The sequence below is a fragment of the Tyto alba genome, unplaced genomic scaffold, assembly GCF_018691265.1.
Source record: "Tyto alba isolate M040663 unplaced genomic scaffold, T.alba_DEE_v4.0 Super-Scaffold_29, whole genome shotgun sequence".
Taxonomy (NCBI): Eukaryota; Metazoa; Chordata; class Aves; order Strigiformes; family Tytonidae; genus Tyto; species Tyto alba.
The window spans coordinates 10,038,362-10,053,839 of record NW_024881303.1 but is presented as its reverse complement, the minus strand read 5'-3'; the positions used below and the strand labels follow the sequence as shown (position 1 = coordinate 10,053,839).

The window sequence follows — 15,478 nt, the reverse complement described above, 5'->3', positions numbered from 1 at the left end:
AAGATGATAAAGATCTACTGTATAACTGAATTTTCCTTTGCCTTACAAAGTTCATTACAGGAAGGCCAATTTTAAAGTGTCCCAAAGGAAATATTAAAAAACCCTGGAACATAATCCATAGGAAATAGCTTATTTTTCAAGGCAGCCAAACATACCACACCCACACACTGACAACTAGCAGCTTTATCTTGATCTGAGGCTCTTTTTGCCTCCCTTTTGTTCTTTTAAAATTGCAAAATCTGCATAACCTAGTAGCTGAGATATTAAAGTTCTCTGGTTCAAGTTCAACTTTTAAAATAAAGCGAAACACATAGTCTAATCAATTTGCTGCAAAATTACTAAGCAATAGTAAATGCTCTGGTAGGCTTGCATTACACACAAACTAGCTTGCTTCTGTTTTATCATTCTCTCTACAGTAAAGGCAAAACATCTTTAATAAGCATTTCATAGAACACTGTAGCTAGTATTTAACACTTTGAAGAGAAATACACAAGGGAAGTCAGGACTGTCAAAGGGCCACTCTCAACTCTATATCCTGCTTAACCTTATCCCCAAGTGGAACTACTGGTAACTGCAACCACTGTTGTAATAGACTCTATAAGCATCCTGTCTTGTCCTCATGGAAAGCAGCAGCACTGCTACTGCCAGGTTCCATTAACTGAGACCAAATGTGCAAAGTATTATCTATCATATGGGACAAAAGGATTATAGGATATAAGATTACAGAACTGCCAACACAAAGTATTTTCATTTTTATGAATATCCATTTTGTATTTTTATCCATTTTATTATTGGTATAGAAGCCTCAGTGCTAGAAGATGAGACATAATTATAGTCAGTACAAAGAAATTATACAAATTGCTTTAGTAGATGTTAAGAATAAGCAAAGCACAGTAAGGGTGCAGGTAGACAGTGAGTAACACCCATGAAATGAATTTTCAAATCTGGTAACATCCTACTGGCAAGAGTTTTTCTAGGTGACTCTGCAAGCTGCAGCTGAAGCTCCAAGCACTATTTAAGGACAAGAAAAAGGTACAGAAGCTCTGCTTGTATATATGAATTTCATACCTATTTATGAAATAGCTATAATGCTGCCAGCTCAGAGCTTCAGCATCCATTTTCTTTAAATAAAGATTCTTTAAACTGCATGTTAAAAAGAAACGAAGAAGCAAAAACTTGCACACAAAAGGCTGTAATGGTAGCAAGATAGAAGTCTAAACTTCAGATTATTAATAATATAAACCATGCCAAGCTGTTAGCAAGCAATACTAAATTATAGTTTTCAGCAAATGCATTTCACCTACTTTCTAGAACTTACTAACCTAATCTGTTTAGAAAATAAAACCAAAGGAGTGACTGTTTCTCACTTAGGAAGTTATTGACAGCATAGAGGTATCCTGTGTGTCTGTTACTAAAGCTGTACTTCCCCCTCAGCATGTAAAAGGACTCAAGCGACAATTTTCAGTCACTCCAACATGAAAGGAAAAGGAAAGCTACAGAAATAGTGGGCTCCGCAACATATTTTGTTATCTTAACATCTTTTTTCAAGCTTGCTTGTACCATAAAAATCTTTCCTCTTGGAATTAAAGAATATTGAATTTTGAAAGATATTTTAATTAAAACATTGAAAGGTTCTCCAATTAAGAACTCAAGCTATCCCTCTGTTTTAATATTAAAAGTGGTATTGCCATTTATAGGCTACAATTCATGCTTGCCTGGACTAGTCTGCATAAAACATTTTATGGCTAAGCAAGACACAGTGAAGTCTATCCATGTTCTTTAACCCTCTAATTCCTATACATTAACTCCTCTATCATCCAGCAGCACATGGTAGTAGCAGAGTGGAAAAGAAACCTGCAAGCAAGAAAAGGCTACCAGCATTTTATTTCTGACTGAACTGGGTATCTATCATACTATTGGTCACCATTAAAAGCTTCATGATTAGATTCAGCATTCTTTTATAATCTTATTCTCTAATGACTATTGATCTGAAAAACTATAAAGGAAAAATGCTGAATCACTGGATGGTCAAGGTATTTGAACAAACAGCAAATAGGCATTATAGAGCTATTTTCCAGCTATAAGCAGCACAGGCTCATTAAAAACAGCTGCAACAGCCACTGCTACAAAAGTGTTTTCTCAAAATGCAGAGGAACTTAAGAACAGCTCCTGAGATTAAAGGAATGGCTTATACAATAAAAATCTTATCAAGCATCTTCAGGCTAATGCAGTTTAACTGGGTCTGATGAATCTAAAACAAGCATTACAGCTATTGCAAATATACCCATGCAGAACAGCCCTCTTGATACCTGGGGTCAAAAACAGGGGTAATAACCCAATAGTGTTTAATTTTTTGGGGGGTTGGGGTTTTTTTTTTGAACACTCAAATTTTATCTTCATAAACTCCTCCGAAAGAGAACGTATTCTGAATCTTAAGAGCTTTTTCTCTATCTTCTATCAGCAAAAGTAGGTCTTAACAGCCTAAATAAGCAAGCCAAATAATTTACCCTGAACCACAAAAGGCATCAGGAAATCAGGTTCAAGTCATTTAGTTTCTAATACTAAACTCTTAAGTAAAGAGTAAGTATGAGAGTTTTGCTTTACTTTAAATTTAAAACTGATCCCAAAGAGAACATACATCTTCCAAGGAGATCTGTAATCACAGGTAGGAACATGTTTGTCAAGGTTCCTCCTTCCTCCCCCACAATGCCAAAGTGTTTCTGAAGATACTCAGTCTCTCATAGTTAACTGTCTTGAGACATTTGCTCCCTGCATCTGGTTTACCATTAAAATTCACCTTAGGAATGCACACACATTACTTCTAGCCCTCAGTAAAGGCAATGAGCTGCATAACTGAATTTGTCTGCTAACTGGTCAAAAAAGCAGCATACACGAACCCCACACATGCACACCCCAGAAGCAATAAGGCTTCTTTTCCTTGATTACCAAGAAGTTTTCTATGAGCCTCTCTAGAAAAGCAGATAATGGCACAAACATTTGCATAGAAGGAGATGATGGCTAAAAGGTGGATCTTTAATTAATGCTCTCAAAGTATCCGATTTTTGGAAAAAGAAGCCTTATCTGAAGAGTATCTAACTGTGCAATTAAGTAGCCATGACTACACTTAAATAAGAACACTGCTCATCAATACCCTAACTTTTAGAAGAAGTCAGACATTCCCAACAAGCCACTCACAGGGCAATACAAAGGTGATGCTGTTAGCTGTTTGAAAGGAAACACACCCGCAGCAGCATATGAACTTCATGCCCAAAGGAACAGGAGGTGCCCATCTCAGGAAGCACATTCTCTTCAGCATTTTTCAAGCAACCATTTCAAAAAGCTGTTGAGGACCCATAAGTCTCCTACAGACTGACACGAAAGAGGAAGGCAATCCCTGCGTCTCTGCAGTAGACATGTAGTCAAATGGAAAATTACTTTACATGTGAAGATGCCAGCTTGCTTCGCAATGGCAGCGCTGGAATAGGCGTTGCCAAGACCTCAGCTACGCAACCAGAAGTTTGCCAAGTCAAATGACTTACCTGGAAAGTAGCATGAACTGCTGTGACAGATGACAGAGAACAGGCCCTTTACAGTGACTTTGTATCTAAGGCCGTTTCCTCTCCCCCCTCCTCCACCCTCCCAAAGCAAACAAGCGGTAACACGACCCTGCCACAAGCTTCCCTCAGAGCCAACCCTGCTGCACAGAGGAGGAGAAAAGCACAGGAGTAATACAGCAATCGGGGTCTGAAAGCCTCTCAGAGTTTGTAGTTTGTGCTAAGTACTGGGGAAACATTTGACCTGGCAGACTTGTTCTTGAGCTGGTACTTCACAGATCTGCTCTGAGCACCATCACCTTACTTTTGATGGGTGCAAGGACAAATACAGGATGCTAGGACATGGATGGAAGAGCAACAACTGATCCAAAACCTTTCAAGTTGTTCACTGGAAACCCCTCTTTCCAGGTTTTGGGGTTTTTTCTTTGTTTATTGTTTGGTTTTGGTTTTTTTTTTTTTTTTTTTTTTTTTGGTTTTGTTTTTTGTTGTTTGTTTGTTTTGTGTTGTTTTATATTTAAAAAAAAAAAAAAACAAAAACAAACAAAAAAAACACACTTGAAAGTCCAAGCTGGAACACAGGACCTGCACTTAACTTTCAGCCTTACTCATCTCCGTTAAAGGAAAGCAAAACCTGACTTTGCAACCAATTAATCAGCTTATAAGCAGACTCTGGCAATTACTTTGATTAATCTTTCTTACAGTAGCAACAGAAGACACATGTAACCTGATCCAAAAATCAGACTAGTGTTTAGGATATGATAGGGAATTTAGCTTTCCACAGATATTCTCTTCAGCCCTCCAGGATAAAGGTATGGCTTGCCTTTTCTCTAGAAGAGTTGCCATATTCCCTTTCTTATTATCTTACATATGAAGCTTTATTGATCTGTCCCTGTTTGGCAGTTCAGTAGTCCTTGCAGAAGTAAAAGGGACATGTGTTTGTGTCTTGATAGACTCACAAGGCAGAACCTACTGGAGGACTCCCTGCCAAGACCATTAAAAAAACCCCACCACCTTCAGCCACCAAAAAAAAAAAAAAAGAAAGAAAAAAAGAAAAAAGATAAAACATTCAGCATTAAGTAATTCTTCCTAGTGACCTAATGTGCAAGTCTAAACTGCAGCATGGCAAAGCAACGGGTCTGTATCATGGAACTGGTAAACAGACTACAGAAACATTAAACATTTAACCAAGACAAGCATTTAGCTAGTCCTCTGCCAAATTATAGGCCAAGGAAGCCTTCCTAAACTCACATGACAAACCTCCTAGGTTTCAGATGCAATACAACTTAACAGCACCTCTCTGGCAGCCTATATTAAAGGGAAGTTCACCCTCCATTAGCAGTTTCTCACAAGAGCTAAACTGTAATTTGACACTTATAATATATAGACTCCCATAGTTCATGGAAACTGTTAAATTAAGGAGATGGCCCACTGGGTCTCCAGAAGACACTATATATCCTGTTGGCCTGAAGTTCATGAAAAAAAAATTCTATCAATGCAAGTAAAGAGATTTGTTAGAGCATGTTAAAAAATTTAAAAAAAATAAAAAAGACTTAAACACAAGCTTAAAGAAAACTGGGGTTTAAAGCTATAGGTTTCCAAGACGATTCTGCAGATTCTAAGACATAAACATAGCAAGTTACAAGTTCATTATTTATTCAGTAACTTATTAAAAAATAAAATTCAGCACTTAAATGCATACAGATTTGCTTTGCAGGATAGGTTCTTCATGTTTATCCCTTTCTATACCATCTCATGAGTTGATCTGCCATCTTGAACTAGAGCACAACTATTCCAACATTTGCTGTACTAGCTGCTGCCCCTAGATAAATTATTCCCGAACTGAAAACTATTTAAAGGAATTAACTTTATGTAATACTTCTTGAACAAAAAATTCAAAAGGACACCTCCAATCTATGGCTATGAAGAATATCTAAACTTATTCAAGGTTCACTCTTATTCTGCTCAGCACACAAGATCTCATTTTGAATACCATGACTAGCCATTCAAGAAGGCTGTGGACCAACTGAAGGGTTGTAACAACATGAATTACCAGAGATCTAAAGAAAACATAGCTATTAGAAAAGTTTCAAGGAGCTGTTAAACAACAGGACAAAAGAAGCTTCATTCTAACAAAGGGAGAGCTCAGAAACAAACTACAAACTCATCATTACTTTGTCTATTATTGGAGACAGAGTATGTTAAGAAAAATCTCTAAGTTAGGAAGGTCTGTCAGGAAAACACAAATGGGACTGATCCCAATCTTCAAGGAAAAGGACCTTAAAACTTTAACACAGCCTTAATATCAATTGAGCTTTGGCAGTTTTTTTATGTTTGATGTGTTTTCACAAGGATGGCCAGTGAAGCAGCAAAGAATGGAACCTATATTAGAAAATGATGATGATTCGGGACATAAACCTTTGCTATCTTAATGTTCAAACACTTATCTTTCTTTATATTGATTCCAGCCAAGATTAAATAGTCCATCACTAACCACAATCAAAGTCTGAAGTTCATTTAACACTTGTAGCCAAAAGCATTGATTCTTTTAAGACAGTTTTGTAAACCAAAGAGGAGATTCAAACTGCAGTCCCACTTTAGCAACAATATGGAAACAAGCACCTTCACATAATTTGGAAGCATTTATACAATAATCTTGCTTTTCCTTCAGATCCACAGTCCTGCTCTAATACTGAATGCATTAGCATCTACAGACCAGAAATGCAAGGTAACTGTCAGTACTTAAGAAGAAACAAACAGAAGGAATCGTACCATGAATTAGAACACTTTCATCAAAAACATCAAGCATGGTTTCTTAATGGGGAGCAAGAATGCTCATTTGTTTACTTAATAATGAAAAGTATTGCACAATGTGGTTATGGGTAAACTGAAGAGAATTTAAAGTGCAGCTCTACAGCACAGATTATTTTCCTTTTAAAAGGCAAAGGGCCTACCATGATTTCTAAAGATTTTTTTTTTAAGCTAATTATTAAAAGTCATGCATTGTCAACCTTCATTTACTATTGTCCATTCTTTTTCCTATCAGTAATAGTTTTTCACAGTTCCTAACCCAGTATTTACTGTTTGGATTTCTATATGCCCTTAGCTGAGAGAGCAGGCTAGCATTCAGACTGATTTGGAGGGATGGCTAAGTGCAGCAGCATACCATTCCCCTGCTTCCCAGTCTGTGTACATACAGCATAGAGTAAGTGAAAACTGAAAGTTCTACGTAAATACTCACCAGCTTTTGTATCATTATCCCAATCCCATGCTTCTATTATTAATGTGAAAGATCTCTGAAAAGAAACAAGACACCAGTTAGTAATAAAAAACTACTGTTACACACCAGAAAGAAATAGTGATTTAGAATAAGCAGGTATTGTTGCTACAAGAAAGCCAACTGAAAGCAGTTAATTTCACTTCTCTGCTGTCATGTGAATCGTTGGAGGCATCTTCTCAAAAAGATGAAATATAACAGTATTAAAAATTGTGGGGCAAAGCATACTAACAGCAAAACAAAAACATCCCCCCACACACACCAAGGACTGAATTTATTATTATTCTCCTCCTACTGCATCTAATTCTCAGCTTTGCTTCACCACAGAAATCCTTTTCAGCAGTAGCCCTAAAGGTTTGAGTGAAGTGAGGGGTTCTAAGGGTTAGGAAGCATCTAGGATATTTAAGACTTAAGCAGCTGAAGTCCAAAAAGAAGAAGTTAAACCAAAGCCATCCTTTAGGAGCACACAGAAAAATCAGTCTATATCACTGTTCTGCTTACTGTTTTCTAAAACAAGTATCTAAAGAAGAAACACACAAAAATCTATACTGCATCTATCAAGAATTTATACTTCTTGTTCATAGAAGGGGTAGTGTGAAAAATGGACCTGCAATACACAGCAGAAACATAATTGTTAACGGAAGCACACTTGGTATTATACTCTCCCCTTGGGAAAGAGGAAAAGCACGATTTCAGACCATTTTAAAATGATTTGGATGAAGCATGAAGGTTTTGCTTTGCTAAAACTAGGCTTCAGGCATTTTTCTTGGTTTTATGACCATGCATGTAAGATAGACGTTGATATTCAAATACTAAACTTATTTAGGAAAAAGTTACCTTATGCATACATGTAATGTTTACCTGTTTAGAGTTTAACAAGAGTAGCTGTCAAATCTTTCAGCTTTGATAGTTTCCAACTTGTCCAAGTTAACACTGAGATTCTCACATACATTCAAAACCAAGGAAAACATCTCCAAGAACAGAAGAGTTATTGCACCACTATTCTAAAAGCCTCATGTATACATCTTTGTGCTTAGAGGCAAGCCACACTAAAAATTGAAGCTCATTAAATACAGCAGAGCCAAGCCTTAATGTGCACAGAATTCACAGGCTAACAATCTACAAATTCACATGGACCTGGGGATGTTCAGCCAAGAAATTATGAGCACCGTTTTAGGAAGAGGCTTATGTAAGAATTCAGCTATCTTTCATAGGGTGCTTAGAACTGTTAGATCAAGAGATGTACATTATTACTTTGAGATAGCTTGTGCTTTGTATGCCCTTTGCCTCCTCACCAAGGAGGGCTGATAAGACTGAAATCTCCCATTGCAGAACAGCAGCAGCAACAAGAAGAAAGATCAGCACAGCACTCTAAGCAGAAGGGCTCTTTGCCTGAGATCCTTCATGACTATAGCAAGGGATCTGTCTCTTCAGAAATGCACTTAACCAAGTCTGTACTTTTCCACTGCTTAGTTATATTAACATATAAACCACAAACTACGCCTTTGAAAAATACCTGAAGTTGAAAGTACAGAAGGCACACAGACTAGGGAAGATGATTCTTCCCTCATTGAAACAGATAAAGGTTTAGTGGTAAAGAGTTAGATTACACTCAAGGAATGAGGGGAAGAATGAAGGCTCAGCAACGACTACACTGGACAGAGGTGTACTTGAGCTTGAACTGCCTTTGGAAAAGGACAACTGATAGTGATCAGCTGAGAAAGTAAAGGCCTTTACTTCTGAGGTATGACAACATAGCACAACTCAACTCCACTAATTTTTTGAAAACAAATGTTAGTGGAGCATTTCAGTAGCTTCACCCTCCAAACTCCCTGCTGTCTGCTACCCCACCCCCATCTCAGTATTTACAGAAGCAGGGTCCTACTGTATTCTGAAAACACTACCTGCCACATCTCTCCTAAACTGTTACCTGAAAAATAAACAGAGCGAATAGTATCAGAAAATAAGTATAATATATTATTGCCCTAATGTTATCTTCTGGCAATTGCAAGTCTCCTTATTTTGCATCAAAATTAGTGTTAACCTAGGCAGAACTCTGCAAATCAGTGCACGATCCAAAGCTCCATTATCCACCTTTCCTGCTGTTAACAACTGATCTTCTAACATAACCCTCAGTCTTCCTGTGTTCCATTGATTCATATTAGAAGTAAAAAATAGCACTCAAGTGCTTCCAGATGTCCACTTATTCTTATGTAAGTGATGGTCTTTCCTACTGAAAATTAGCTGTTGCATCTGACTGCCCACACCAGCTAAGGGAGAAAAAAATTTAGGCTGGACTTGCTGTCTTAAGATATAAGATCTGTCAACTATGCCTTCCCATCATTCCACTCGAAAGTAGATTTGTATCTTTGTCTATGAAATTTTGTGGGTAAAGAGAGTTCCACACAATGCACAGTTCCAGCACATTCAGGCTGGAAGTTGTGAATGGGGATAAAAAAAAAGATTCTACCAATTTTAGAAAATGCTTAAAATAAGGAGTCCCATATCTCCAGTGGCAAATCTGACCATTTAAGCTGGCATAGACTTTGGAGTTGAAAATACTCTTCTACCACATCCACAGAACCTTAATAGTACGTTACAATCAACTATGACTCTGGTGAACAGTGCTTCCCAAGATGTGGAACAACTGAATTTCTGGCCAAATAACTGACTTCTGCAGCCCGCACAGCACCTGCTGCCTCCTGGTGGCATGCAGGGCAAGGATGTGGCTCTGCAAGCCCCAGGTTACACAGGCCTGATCTCAAACTTTTGCTTTTAGTGTCCTCCCACTGGTGACCATCAAGAACTGTAAGTCCACCTATAAAAAGATTCAAGAACACACACAACAGACAAGACCCAGACTGTTAAATCCTTTCACTTACTGGCATCCCACAGCCTCAGTTTCCCCATGTCTACTTATGGGCTAACAGAGTAGCACTTGGACATTTTAACATTTTAGGAAGGCTCGTAGTCGCACTTGCAGGAGATTACAGATGTTATTCAAATGGCAGTAAGCAGTATTGATAGACAAATCGGTATTTACTGGAAGATCAGTTTCAGCTGGGACAGTTCTCAGTTGTGCATCTTCCTGCTTTCTACTGCGAGTTAGAGTCACCCTTCAAAACCCCAAAACAGACACAGTAAGAATGTAACCAGTAGAGAAACTGATTTTCATGGCTATTATACCTCTAGGGAAGACAGTTAAGGTTACCACCCCAACTTGTCATCTCTTCCTCACCTCCAGCTTGTCAATAACTTTAAGAGGAATTCCTCTCTGCAATAGTGCGATGGATTGTCACGTTACAATTACTACACCTCAAAACAGGAAACAAATCTTTACCCTACTGGTTCCAAGAAACCCCTCCCCCCCACTATGACAAGTATCAAGTCTTGCACTAGATCTGCTTAAATTCTTTTGAATTTTGCACATCACTTTGAACCAACAGCTGAAAACTTACAAAGAAGCATCCATGTTACTGAGTATGTTCATGGTATGCTGCACCGAGAGCCTTCCAGTTATTGCTCAACTATCAAACATACTTGACTATCAAAAATATTTATTAATGGAAATTTTAATATCCATACACATACCCATACTGTAACCCTCTCCAGTTTCCAAAATAAGAGCTATAGGCTGAATAACCCTAATGGATACAAATTCTGAATAATAGCTTTAGCTTAGCACGTCTGCACTCTTCAACATAAAGTCTTAACAGCAACTACCCAGCACATATTCTGCTAGCACCAGCTGCAAGTAACTCTTCTGTAGCACACATGCTTATACCAGGCAACACCTTTCTTAAATTGTGCTTACCGAACTTGCATTAATTTAGCTTTTGTCCAGACTCTCAGGTCCACCCATACTGCAAATCTTTAATCCCCTCAATCATCCAGCAGTGTATTGGCTCTTTTATATATCTTTAATAAGAACAGGCTAGCTTAAAAGCTAATTAAGGTAATAAGTTCTCCACAGAGGCTACTGATACATGTTCAAGTTACTGCATAAATCTAACATAAAACTTGACAGTTTTCTAACACGTATCCTAAGAATACCCTGAATTCACAGGTCTCTTGTAATACACACACACTACCACACCTGCTTCTTTTCTAACTTACACAGAACTCTTGCTGTAGGCTAATATGACTAGCACCTCACAACAGTAGGACATGCACATTCCAGTCTGTTCTTTATATATAAAGAAAAGCTTCATGAAATAGTATCTGTTGTTGATTTCAACTAGTACTAGCTAACTATTTAGAAAATATTTTAAAAGTAACCATGGCACGGATTGGAGAGGGGGGTGTGCATACAGCACTGAAATACACTCGATTCTACTGACTTTGGTGTCTAGGTTTATCTTCCAGAAAGAACTAAACACAAAACAGCATTTGTGCTCATCAAATAAAAAAAACAGAAGGTGTTAAAGGCTACAAGTTAGAAGAAAGGCATCAGCACACTTCTGCAGAAGAGTACAGCTTTACAAAAGAATCATTTCGTAGGAGTTAACTAAATAGATATGCCAAGTAGTTTGGAAAGATACAAATTAAGCCTGTTTATCCTGGTGATGCTGCTTCAGTTGTGTTTTTTTTCCTCAGGATTGGTGTTGACAAAAGCAACTTCAAAGCATTATTCTACTGTTTATACTAAACAAAACACTCCCCACACTATCCCATCGACCTCCTTTCTGGGAAGGGGGGAAAAGACCTGTAATATTGGTTTGGCATCGACTTTTCATGAACGATTATTATTACCTTGATATTTGCAAATCAACATTCAAAAGGTGGGGGGTTTTTGGCAAACCAGACATGTCAGACTTTTCACCCCAAGAAAGATGATCAGTCTGATGACAGCTCTTTCAGTCAGGTATAAAACTTACATTCTCCAACTCAAAGTCTGAGAAATGCAAAAAGGTTGAGCTGAAATCAGTACTTGACATTTTCTGCATCAATAACATGCTATTGTGTATTAAAATATTTTCATTCTAACAGACAAAGAATCAGTTTCATGTGAATAAAAGGACTGGAATTTCCACATGGAAAAACCTCAGAACAGATCAGGAATCAGCTATGAAATAGAAGAAAAAGTGTGGGTCCTTCACAAATCCAGAGCCCTCCTTATCTTCTTGTTCCATAGTCACACAGTAAGCGCAGGGTCTCATCACCAGTACTGGTTCCCTTCAAACCTCAATCAACAACAGGCAACATTTGTATTTGAACATTTCAACTGTAAAAATAGGTCAAATAACAGCAGCATACCACTATTCCTGTTACTAGTCTAATTTTTCTAGCTTCTGGAATAAGTCACCACCAATATTTCTTGCAACCAAGTCCATTAAGTCTTGATAAGCAGTCAACTCTCATACTTGCTTTCCTGAAACTTCTAGACAAGTGAGGCAAGCACAGGTCTGAAGGCTTTCCCCCCCTCCTCTTTCTTCTTCCAGCACCTCTCTTCCTCCCCCAAGCAGCCTGCTTGCCATGGAAAAAGCTGACTTCAAGGCAAGCATATTCCATTTCCTTCCCCAGGAGCTCTGCAGCAAGTTCTTACAACTTCCTCATGAATAACTCGGAAGTGCAAAGGGAGTAAGGAAGAAATGAAGAAAGGATCTGAGAAGGTTCAGGACTCATCATCAGCACAGTTTTAAGGGCAGATGGATGGAACAAGCCTGCAGGGTGATCTTTTAGAAGAAGACATTACAAAGCCATAACGGTGGCCTTTACTGAAGGAATAAATGTTCCCCATTTCAGAGTGGCAGGCGACACTTTTTTGGAACTTTAAGGATATTTCAGCTACACTCACACGCAAGAACTTGTCTGCTGAATGTAGATGCTGTTCCATCACATAAAATCAAAGATGCCCATCCTCTAAACCCTCATTTTTCATTTCAGAAGCAAGCACCGCTGGTGAGCCCTAAACAAAAGCCTTCCCTTTGGAAACCAGGGCCAAACAATCCCATTTTGTTAGGAGTGTTGTGGAAGGCCGGGTTAGAGTACTACAAACATCAGCAGCAAAAAGCTGTTGAGCAAGTTGAAGCCTCCTATTTGAGAGCAATTACTGTAGTTATACCCCTCTTGGCCCAGTCACAAAAGCAGGATGATGTTTACAAACTTTAGAGTCCTACTGTTGTGTGAGGTCAACTCTGAATTAGCCCCACCCAACAATCTTTAGGAAGTCTGCAAAACCAGGGGGAGAGGGGGTATTTTTTTGCCATGGTTAATAGCCAACAGGCCAGTATCTCCACCTACATGAGTTTGAACACTTCATTGCACTCCTCCCCCAAACTACACAGTCAAAACTGGAGGGGTGTGTATGTGTGTATGCATATGGGGGTGGCAGGGGGAAATCTAGATGTCTAGACTATTAAGACTCATTTTGTTGCAAAAGGAGCACAAATAAAAACAACAGGTGAATAAGTTAGAGTCAGTCTTAGAGTTGATGTATCAAATTTAACACCCAGGTAGAGACTCATCTTCAGTTAAAGAAAATTACCCAGCAACTAGGTTGAAGAATCCTACCAACACCAGCTGCATGCATCTAAAAGATAAAACAACTTCAAGGAGTAACTCAAAGGTGTATTACAACATCTAGTTGGCAGTGCCTAGTGCTTTGTGAAATAGAAGCAGTGTACTCTACAAGGTGATCAAATTACTAGACCATGACATACTTTGCCAGATGATATATCTGTAGGAAGATCTTAAAGTGAAGGTTGAAGATACTCTGATCCTGCTGAAATGGCAGAATGCAACAGGTGTTTCTCAAAATGAGGGGGTCTTGATATATCATGGGACAGCAAACATTTTAGCTGTGGAGTTCTAAAAATCATCTGAAGTCACATATTAGCTTTAGCTAATACCTACAGAAACAATGACCCATTTTCAGGTAGCTCACAAGAAGCCAAAATGCCATGTATCCAACTAGAGCTCCTCAAGGGAGAACATTAACACAGTCACCTCAGACCACATACAAAGCAAACAAAGCCCTCTGGAGATCTATCTGCATATGAGAAGCTAAACCACCACAGGAAAGACTCCACAAGCTTCTCATAATTTAGCACCCTAGACAGAAACCCAAAGCAAATCTCAGCCAATTCAACCTTGTGACAAATGACAAGTCTTAGAGACAGAGTATTTGTTCCCAATACCTCAATCCTGGCCCTGACCTTTGGCAGCACCCTCTGTCAGCTGCTGCTGCAGACAGAGCAGCAGCATCCTTGAATAAATAGGAAGCATGCACCTCACAAGCAGTTTTCACAGTGCCAGAAGCAAATCATTAGCTGCTTATTTACAAAAGCTGCAGGACATCTGATCAGGCAGGAGTCATCTCAGGACTTCATCTGAAGAAAAGCTGATCTGTTAGCTACTTTCAGCTCACAGGATGCTAAAGGTTCTAGAAGAGCCCATTCTCATTTTAAAGCAGTGCATTTCACCATTACACACACAGTAGCAATGCTAGCCCCGTAGAACAGAATTCCTCCCTCTGCTTTCGACAGCTATCTGCTATTCATCCTAACCCTATCCCATCCCCCCTCCCCTGATTCCAGCATACACACTTCTGCTGAACTCAAGGAGATAAATTCCAGCTCTGAAGTCCAAGTTGTCAACTGTGGTCACTTACATTTGAACAAACACCACAGGACTGACTTCCAAATAAATTATTTTCCTTATACTTCCAGAGCTAAACCCCCCAAAATGCATCAGTGAGAACTTAGCTACTCGGCTACAAAGGTTCCTGTGATAACTTACCATTGCTGAGATTTTCCAGTAAGAAACAAGAATAATTTTTTTGTTTAATAACAATCTATGCTATCAACCACCACATTTACCACTTTTGTTGAAACTGATATTTTACTGCAAATGCTTCCTACCCATGCCATCTCTGAGCACCTCCTGAGTACCACAGGTCTCAACAGAAGTACTGGTTTATAAAGTTAATACCTCAAGGATGACATAGATCAATTTTATTTTTCTGCCAACTGGATGGATGAGGAAGCCTAATGTTCATAAAATAATAATGAATTTAATATTAGGTGAATAATCCATAACTACAATTTTATTCTACGCACTAGAACACTGGAAATCTAGGAAGTCTTTAGAACAGTTCTCCAACATATACACAGGTTAATCTTGTCAATGGTTTCTTTCTCTTTGCGTGGTATATTTAAGAATTCATTGTACCAGTTATCATAATGGCAGTACAGTATTTCAGATTTTGTCATTTAAACTTCTAAACTTATTGAATGTAAACTAATTTTCAGAGCACCTTATATAACCCTGAGTTAATGACACCTGTTACTTTCTTCTTCTGTGCAAGTTTTTATTGATAAGCAAGGTTTCACAAAATGTGTCTTGTGACTTTCCAGTTTCATAAACAGCTACTCATTCAATCCACCAAAGCCATCTTCTTTCTAGCTAAGTCAGTTCCCTTCACAAGCTTAACACAAGTTCTTTGATCAGATCACAGTAAGAGATCTGCCTCCCACTCTCATCCATGTCTTGACTACTTAATATTCAGAAGTCAGCTGCAAAGTGCACCCTGGCTAGAAGGGGAGCCTAGAGGACAGGAGGAAAAACAGGGAAAGACTTTCAGTGTTATTCCACTGTGTGATTCTGTAACTCAAGGTGGAGGGAAGCAGGGTGGTTCGCCTGTTCTCCC

The 15,478-nt window shown here is 38.6% G+C and overlaps 1 protein-coding gene across 3 annotated transcripts in view; it reads right to left on the bottom strand.

Moving 5' to 3' along the window:
• The window catches only part of JAG2 (jagged canonical Notch ligand 2), a 71,681-nt gene that overhangs the window by 38,333 nt on the left and 17,870 nt on the right, over positions 1-15,478 (bottom strand). For all 3 annotated transcript variants that reach the window (XM_042799252.1, XM_042799250.1, XM_042799251.1), the window contains one exon: positions 6,793-6,847. In XM_042799252.1, coding sequence (XP_042655186.1) covers positions 6,793-6,847 — 55 coding nt within the window. The remainder of the gene's footprint in view (positions 1-6,792; positions 6,848-15,478) is intronic.